General features: G+C 28.4%; 1 protein-coding gene and 1 non-coding gene across 2 annotated transcripts; both read right to left on the bottom strand.

Annotated features, from left to right (window-relative positions):
* Positions 1–6,528: 6,528 nt before the first annotated feature.
* On the bottom strand, positions 6,529–6,601 carry TRNAV-UAC (transfer RNA valine (anticodon UAC)). The gene has a single exon. It is a non-coding gene; the product is annotated as a tRNA-Val (tRNA).
* A 601-nt stretch (positions 6,602–7,202) lies between these two features.
* Positions 7,203–8,226, bottom strand: LOC125867433 (cytosolic sulfotransferase 12-like). Its single transcript, XM_049547936.1, has one exon. It carries the CDS (start codon positions 8,199–8,201, stop codon positions 7,203–7,205), a length of 999 nt encoding a protein of 332 aa, XP_049403893.1. The 5' UTR covers positions 8,202–8,226.
* Positions 8,227–10,057: the final 1,831 nt, after the last annotated feature.

The following is a 10,057-nucleotide window of genomic DNA, read 5'->3' on the forward strand; positions in this document are numbered from 1 at the left end:
ATGTAAGAGCTGACTTTGTATGAGTATTTTTTTTAATGGAGAGAAAGGGGACAAGAGATAGTCAAAAGGTGAACTTCATTTGGGACGAAGCTGTTTGGCCGCATTCATACATATCTGTCTCTTTACTTTCTTCGTTGAGTCGAGGGTTTATCGAAAATGAGTCTTTTCAGTTTCTTAGGACTTTTTTAGTTGAAAAAATATATTATTTTGAAATTAATTATTTTGAGATTATCAATTTTATTATAATTAAATATGAATAAATTTATCATAAATAAAATTAATTTTAAAATTAGTCATTTCTTATCTCTCATCTCATATCATCAAGCGAGCCTTTAAAAGGTAAATCTACATATAAACTATGCTTATGATGCTTTTTAATTGAGTTAATGGTCTATTAAAATTTATTTCTCTTAACTCTCGAGATAAGGATAAAATTTGTTTACATATTATTTTCTTTAACTTGAGTTAATGTATAAGATTATAAATACAATTTAATTCGAGTTTAAATGTCCAATAAATACACTTCTTAATTTAAGTATTATAAAAAAATAAATTTGAGAAATTATGTAAACAGTATCATAACTTTAGAGTGAACTGTTTGTCATTATTGACGAATAATCAGAAGTTTCACCTATAAGTTTTTTCTTTACAATTGGACCAAATTGGTCTATATGACTTTCAATTTGACATTCAATATTTTAATGTTGATTCTAATAATGATTTTTAATGATTACATTCAACTCAAATATTCAATAAACTTATTGTATTTTCAATAATCAAATTCAATAATTGTTTGGTTTAAATTACTTCAACCAAATTGATTGATCACAAATAAATAATTTTGAGTTGTAGTTGAGAGATTAAAGTGTTGGACTATTTCGAATTCGCGTCACGTAGAAGCTCGTTCTCATATTCTTTTGGACATAATTCTTGATACAATCTCTTATTTTTTTATCTTCTTGTAAACCCTCAGAATAATTTTTGAGGAAAAACACTTTCTATTAATGATTTTTTTCATATCCAAACTTAAATTCGAAAACTTTGATTAAGGAAGGAGCAACTTCATCCCTTTCACCGTGTCCGTTGGTGGTAACTTCCAAAAAATTTCATTATACGTCTCTTTATAATAATATTACAAATTTATTTTCTGCATTTACTCCTTTCATGTGTTGGTAGCTATATTAAATGTTTATCCAAGGACCACTAATTTTGTCCTACATGTTTATTTTAATTTATTAAGAACAAATACACTCATTATTCACCCCTAGTACGTATAATTATTTTTTTCCTAAACAAAATACATTTAAGAATGTCTATTTCTGGGTTCGACTACACCTAACTGTCAAATTGTTAAATGTATGCACACAAAATACATTTAAGAATGTCTATTTAAATTCACAATTTGGTGTGCAAATTGTTCTTTCAATCATATGAAGTATGTTAAATTAATGCATAATTTAAGAGAAGATTACTAACTTCTGCTTTATTAAATGTAGATATATTCATGAAAAAAATAAAATTAAATGTATAATTGTATATAGGTAAAACTATTCAAAGCAAAGACTATATTACCAAATCATGATAAGTATATAGAGAATTATAGAACCGTTGAATGTATCAAGGCTGATTTGATCAACGAATAGTAAGACCATTCGAAAGTTACATACTATTCGAACATCCTTTGAATGTAGACACTAGATCATAAAGATTTGAAACGATTTATACTAACAAAACTAGAATATCTAGACAAAGATAACTCAGATAGCGTTCAAACTCTAAAGTCCTATAGAATTTCATTTAATCTCATTAAACCTCATATTCATTCATAGTCATATGTAACAGGTGAAAGAACCATTGGTCACAAAAAATAGTTATGACTATATACATACCTTATAAAGTCCCAACTTCCCACAACTATACTATCTGATTTTTTGTAACTGTACGCTTGTTCAATGTATATACGAGTCGTTCATCACTTCTCTCTAGCAATATCAACCACCTCATTCAGAAGAATCAAGAATTAAGAATGAACAAAGAACACGTGTCATTTTCACTATAATGCGCTTGAATCCGGTCCATACCTAACCACTTACTAGTTAAGATTCTATGCATGTCATCATTTCAAAGAAACAATAATTATAATTTAAAAAATAAAATATAAAACTGGAAAGCATTTTTTATTCTGACCACACAATTTTTTTTTTAGAAAAACAAACTTTTCTTTAATTCTTTTTTTAAAAAAATAATATTATTATAGTAGAAAAATGGATGTCAATGATGAGTTACACGTACAAGATAATAGGAGCCTTGCTATTTTATATTTATTAGCTCAATTAATTTATATATATACATAATATTATTCTACATTTTTATTAAAAAAAATTGTTTTCATAATTTGAATCTGTAACGTCCTAATTGATCACATATGCAATTACTTTATCGACTATAATATTATTATTTTTTTGCCTAATAAGACTCAGACAGACGTAAGAGTCTCATGAGGCAATAAAGCAACATAAAGTAAATTAATTTAGGATCTTGTTCTGAATTAAATAGACATTATTATTAAGGGACAAAATATGTTACACTTGTGTGCTCAATTTTGTTTTCATCGTTCTTTCCATACAACAAAATATTTCAATACATTTTGACAAAAATAATAATGGAGTTATTAATGGAGTACGCTAATAAAGCATTATATACCATGAAAAAGACTTTGCTTGTCTGCCAATGCTTTTTTTGGTTTAGTGTATACGTGTATTGAAGTTCGACTATTTTGAATTTATGCTGCATAAGATTCCATTCAGGGGAAGCGCTCTCTATCAAGAATTTTTTCATTTACATGGCTCGAATTCAAGACCTCTAATTAAGAAAAGAGCAACTTCAGCTCATCCGCTGCACCACATTCGTAATATTATGTCGGCCAATGTAAAAATGCTTTTTACAATGTGTCTACTTTAAACATTCGAAAAAACATTTGTTTCTATTTTATTGTACTTATTATACCTTTTAATGAAATAAAAAAACACCAAAAGCATAGAAACATTAAAAAAAAAAAAAATAGAATAGGGAAATACTGATAAAACTATAATATCATCGAAATAGATCGTACTGATTAATTTAGGTTCACACAAAATTATAACGTTTAAACCAACAAAGCTTAAATTCTTATCCACCTTTGGGTGAGGCTGGGAGGAGGAAGGAATTTATCGAAAGAATCGCGTGCCTTTTCCCCCCCAAATAGAATAAAATAGATAAATGTAACCTAGGCAGTAGGCAAGAGAGATCAACATACACCTTTGAATTAAGGTCGCTGGCATAGAAATTCATATTATTTCAACAAAACTTCCTTTAAACCAAAGAAAAAAAATCTAATTTCCACGTAGTTTATACACACAGCCGTTGTTATTATTTTCTCGATTGATTTGACTATAGGTTATAAAATAAAAAAGATAAAGATAATAAAAGTCAACCATACATTTACAGTTAACCAATACATATTGAAAGTACAATAAGCCTTGGCATAATTCCAAAATTTTGACTTACACTCTTCTTTTATATACTATAATTTTTTAAAAATAATTATTTTAAATATGAAGACATAATTATGAAATTATATTTTGATCTATAAAAAAAGAATAATCAAAAAAAATTCTATACTTAATATTTTTTAAGAAAATATATACAAATAAAATACGATAAATTATTTGAGACGAAAGGATATATAACAAGGGAAATTTTAATTTGTTTGGTATCATGGGGATACAGAATGGTCGGTTCACTTATTTATTAAAGTCAATGAAAACATATAAGAGAACCTGTTTCCATGTTTTCATGCAAATGTGAACTTTTATGATATTTTATTTATTAGATCCAAAATTCATTTTTTTAATTCATCTATAGTTACCATATATCGACATGTTCATACTAGTTCTGCATGTATTATTAGTTTATTACTACCATTTTATTTTTTGAAAAAGATAATTTTCTTTAGATATTCGTTGGCAATTTTACAAAGAAAGTATCGCTATAATAATGTTTCATGATTGTTATAAGTAAAATATTGTTATAAAGAAGTAAAATATAATAAGAAAAATAAATTTTTGAGAAAATCAAATCCATACCGTAAAAATGTTAGTATTATAATTACGAATAATGATTGTTATAACAAGGTTCGATTATACTTCTAGATTATATATAATAGCAACAAAATCATAAGTGCAATTGTAGTACGGATACAAATGTTTTGCATAAGTTTTTAACCCAAACTTTTTTTTTCTTAAAAAAAGACAAAAAACACGTTATGACGTTTCATTGTGATATAAAAAGTGATTAATTGGTTACTTAGCCATTAATTGTTATTATTAATAATTAATAAGCAGATTTTTTTTTGACCAATTCACAATATTTGATTTGGATAAATAAAAGAAAGCCCACTCCCCACGTGTGATCAATGCAAAAATACAAAAACTAGAAATAAAATTCAACCTTTTTATTTACTAATAAAGAATTATAGATTATTTCAAGAGATGTAATTGGTTTATTATTTTGTTGACGTGGATATATACTAAAACCTAATACATAACTTTTTAGCCATCGAGACATCTTGAAAGTGAATTATATTTCATGAATTAGTATCGACTATGATATATGAAATATATTAATCAGTCATGCATGCCACATAGACACGAGCTAGACATTCAATTACTTTAATTTGAATTATTTGAAGAATGTAATATTGTATATGAAATAAAGATAAACAGACATATTTTTTCGATTCACTCAAAGTTAGATTATCGAATACATACTACATAGCAAATTTTAAATTCATCTTTGATTATAGTTTGAATTAGAATTATCGGATAAATTAATTGAGATATGCGTAAAAACGTATGCATCATCATGAGTCAATTGTGTACACTTGCACTCTCATTAAAAAAAAAAGAAAAACTATACTACAAATTGCTAATGCAAGCACCTCTTCGATCAACGTTGAATTCTTAATTTTGGATAATAGTTTAACTAAGCAACTTAAGAAATAAGTTTGGTAGCATGTACATAAGTAGAAGTGGATCAAGATTTAAATTTTATGAATTTAATTTTTAATATAAAAATTATTATATATATTAGAATTAGAGATCAAATTATTATTTGTTTTAATTTTACTAAAATTTTACACATAATTTATACTTTAGGTAAAAAAATATCAATTCAGATGAATTTGATATCGTAATGATCTGTCAACCTCAAATAACAGGTGTCCATAGTCTAATAATGACTTTAAAAATGCTCCAATGTTTTAGAATTTAGAAATGACGTTTGGCATATAAATTATGTATGATTTTTTTATTTAAATATATTTAACATATGATCATATTTTAGAGGGGATGAATGAGGCGGCAGAACCAGAAAATGTTTGATATTTTTGGTCAGTAATATTAAAGTACTTGCATTAATTAGAATGGATGACATTAGGTTAAAGTGATTTCAACGAAACTATATTTAATAAAACATTAAGTTCACATCCATTACTATTATATACGAAAGAGTAGTCGTTGTAAATTGTAATGATAGAATTTTGTGTTTTTTATGTAACGCTCTTGACATTGGGTTGATAGATGAGGGCGGGTTAGATAGAATTGGCAGGCTTTTGGGGTTGATAATTTTTTTGAAGATAAGGTGTACATGTCATTTCAGGTAAATCTCACATCGCAATGAAAGAAGAAAGTGATGTAAGTTCACATGGTACGCACGCTTTTGGAGCTCGATATAACGTAGCTCGAAAGATAAATTCATGTGGACACTGGACACTATATGTCATTTGGGTTGTGACATGTTAGTCCATCAAACATAGATAAATTTTGATTTTGATATTTGCGATTAATTTCTGGTTAAACATAGTTAACCTTCATGTAATTGATACACACTTTTAATCCTTGCAAGTTTGAATTTTCACAAATTTAACAAACTAATAAATGGTAAACCATTTAATTAATTATGTTTGTTCTATTTATTAGTCTTATATATGATGTAAGGTTGAAAATAAATATGAAAATATATGAGAGAATGTGGAATTGGAAAAATAACTTATTTGATAATCAAAATGGTGCTAATTATCATGGGCGCAATAAATTGGGCTTTGAATTGTAAGGGGAATTCTTTACGGCCCAATAACCTAAGTAGGTAAGTCGACGGCCCTCTAGGTAGATAATAACGAATGGATTGTGGCGAAATATAGGTGAGATCCTTTTACCCTTAACCAGAAGTCTAGATTTGAGTCTATAGAAATGGAAAAAAGTCTTGTCAAGAGCGTCACTCCAGAAAAAGAGTCATGCAATGCATGAATTTGAATTTAGTCGAGTTACTATATGAGTACAAAATATCGATGAAAAACCATAATAAATGAAACATTCATTTTCGTTGGGAAAAAAAAGTTATAATAAATAAAACATTCATTTCCGTTGGGAAAAAAAGTTACAATATGAGTACCGAACATGAAACATTCATTTCCGTAGGGAAAAAAAGTAATGTTGATGCCCAGGATCGAACTGGGGACCTTCAGTGTGTAAGACTGACGTGATAACCACTACACCACACCAACTTCATGGCACTAGAATTTGAACTTTATTTATTACCTAAGTAACAAGAAAAAGAAATAAAATTGTGCTACAATATGATATTTAATTAGATGTAAATAAAAGAAAAAGTATTATTAATATGTTGCAATTGCTGAGGATAATATTATTAAAATGTTAACTTATTGCATAATTTTGTTCTTTGGGTGAAAAAACATATTTTCCTCTTCTTATTCAAAGTCAAGGAGATCAAATAAAATCAATTAGATTAAGATTTTTGTATGAGTAAGGAAGTGATCGAATTAATTTAATATCGAATTTCAGATCTTTATAGATAATGATGATTATCGATCAAGAAGTGACAGCTAGATTTAAATTTGCTCTATATTATTTTGTCCTTTTTCTCACCCTCCAAATTATTTTATTCAACTAGCTAGAATAATTAAATCGTGATACCCATAAATGTCAAATAACTTGTGCATTCTTTTATTTACTCAAACAACAAGCTATCACAATTTTACAATATTAACGTGACAAACTTCTCAATTTTAAACATAAAGTGACAACAATTAGACATTGCATGCAATAATTGGCAAAACAAATATAATAAATGTTCAATCAAATATATTAAAACCTTAATCCAGATCCTTGAAATTTTTGTTCAATGATATAATTGAGTTTCTCACTCATCTCTGTAGTAAAATGATTCTTCCAATCTCCAATTTCTCCTCTCCGAAAGAACACTTTATTTTCCTCTCCAGTTGACAACTTTCCAGTTGTATTCACCTCCAAATTGCTCAAATTCTTAAAGCTACACATTCTTAATATTTCATCTACAACTCCACAATTTTCTTCCTTTATAGAAAATGGACATACCAAGAATTCAGCTAAGCGTTTAATCTGAATGTTTGGTTGTTCTTTAATTTCTTCATACATCAAGAAAAGTACTTTGTTAGGATTTTCTATACTTGCTTTCCAATAATCTAACACGTGATCCCAAAATGGACCATAAACGCTCACACCATTGCAAAAAAGATCAAACACTTTTCCAATGGAATTGGTATCTTTGTGATGAAGTCTTAAGTTGTTTACAAAATGCCACATGGAAATGAAAGTGTCCTTAGGATTCCTACATAAGTAAACAAGTTTGGTTTCTGAATCTTGGACAGATTTTGGTAATGAAGCAAAGCGCAAATGAGTTGACAAGAGTCTAGGTGTGGTGGAGGATGAGAAATCAGGGACTTGTCCATCAACATAGAGTGTAAGTTCCAAGAATGGAACAAGATCATGAGGGTTCTTGATAAGTAAAGGGTGATTTTGTTCAAAAATAGGATGTTTTACTCGATTCACTAAACCAAATAAAAGTGCTTTTAGCCAAGTGGTTCCTGATTTAGGAGTTGTAACAAGGATAATATCACTATCTTGAGCCTGAAATTGTTGTTGACAAGCAATCACACCTTGAATGATTCTTGGTGTTGCCCAAAAACCTTGGTAATTATAGATATGTGATGCAAGCCATCCTCTTTCTTTTGGTAGAGTTAAGAGCAATTTCGTACACTCATCACTAAGTTCATCCTCTTGTAAATACTTGGGAGGAATTTGGGGAGAAGTTTGAGACTTTGACATTGTTTTCAAGTGGATATATGGAGTATTTCTTTTAAGTTAGTAGGATGAAATATTTACTCATTAATACATGTATATATATTAGAGCTAAATCACCAACTATGTGAGAGGCAACAATTGAGCTAGTTTGAGTCCAATCCTAGGGCACGTCTAACTTTATGATTCTTATCATTTCATGGTATAAAAATAGTCTCTCAATCTTTATTAGGTAGGAGTAAGGTTTGTATACGTTTTATCTTCTCTTGATTCATTCATGAAATTTTTACTGAATATGCTATTAAATAGTCTCTCCATCTTTATTAGATAGGAGCAAGGTTTATATACGTTTTAGCCTCACTAGACACACTTTAGGTAAGTGCATTGCTTTTCTAATTATATTAATTATGCTATACAATGCAAGTCAATCTTTTTATTTTTCATAATAAAAGAGGCAAGTCCCCAATAAGATATGCTAAAATCATGCATGTCGATTGGTGCAAGACATTTTAATAACCAATATATTCAAGAGTAATGTGTCATAGATCTAAACTATTAGAGCTCATTTGGTAGGGTGTATAAGAATAATGTTGAATATGGTGTATTATGAGATTATTTCTTATCCGATGTTTGTTTGGTGTATAAAAAATGATATGTTCTAAAAGTATATATTTATTTGTAAGAATATCCTCCATAAATATGATGAAAAGGTCGTGGAAAAAGAGGTATAGCTGGAACAATACTGTTACATATTATTAGTATATGCAAAATCATAAGTGGCAATAAAATTACTCTTTTCTTCGACTCTAATTTTTCTTCTCAAGAAAAATATAGTTACAAAGCATAAAATAAAAAAAAGGTTGTGTATCGGTTGGTTTGGTTCGATTTTAAAGTTTATCAGTTATTGGTTTATAGACATGTTAAATCATTATGGAACCATTGAGATATTGACTTATCTGTTTAACCGTTAAGATTGGACACAAAAAATAAATAATCGAAATCACTTAGATACACGATGACAAACTGAATAAACCATGCATATGAGTTGATAGATTGCATCTTGCTCAACAGCAACACTAACACATTGGAGAATAACCGAAAGTTTGTGACTGCCAGAAATAAAAATATGAATCTAAATCCTAAGTCAAGGACTTTATATATCGAATGCTATAAATATAATTTTTTAAATTTATTATTAGGTTATCGATTAACCCGTTAAGAAAAAACTTCAAACCGTTAAGAACTGGCAATTCGATAATTAAAAAATAAAACCTTTAAACCAATAGCTTTTTTTTATTTGAATTATTGGTCTGAGTTCGATTTTAAATCGCTCTAATAGAAAAAGGTGTTTGCAACCACCATTTAGCATATAATAAGAGTAAAACGACGATACAACCACTATCCATATTTTAGCATTTAAGCGCTAACTTATTCCTATATATAAATAAATAAATATATATATCCATTTTAAATTTTACAACTCCAACTAATAAATTAACTACCCATATAAAAATTAAATGCAAGACTAAAATAACTAAAGTCAATATATATATATATATTATATCAAGCCGGCCCTAAGCAGGATCCATAGACGTTTAAGTCCAGTTCCAATTTGGATATAAAAGTCAAGTTCAATCGTCGAAAGTGAGATCTCTTTTAGTCCGATCTTCTTTTCTCTTTTGAGTCAGGTTCTTAAGATAGGAAATCGGGTTTTTTGAATATCTCTTCCTGTTGACCTTCGATAAGAAAGAGGCATCTGAGTAAACAAAAGTGAGATCTTCCTATTGATACTAGCACTAGTGGGACTGGCTCTTGAGGAAAGGGAATTACAGCATATATATATATATATATAGGTGTAATTCCCTTGGGGGGGGGGGGGGGGG

The sequence above is a fragment of the Solanum stenotomum genome, chromosome 6 (genome assembly GCF_019186545.1).
Source record: "Solanum stenotomum isolate F172 chromosome 6, ASM1918654v1, whole genome shotgun sequence".
Taxonomy (NCBI): Eukaryota; Viridiplantae; Streptophyta; class Magnoliopsida; order Solanales; family Solanaceae; genus Solanum; species Solanum stenotomum.

Excerpts from the sequence above, each read along its gene's own strand:
- LOC125867433 (XM_049547936.1), bottom strand. The coding sequence starts at position 8,201 with ATGTCAAAGTCTCAAACTTCTCCCCAAATTCCTCCCAAGTATTTACAA.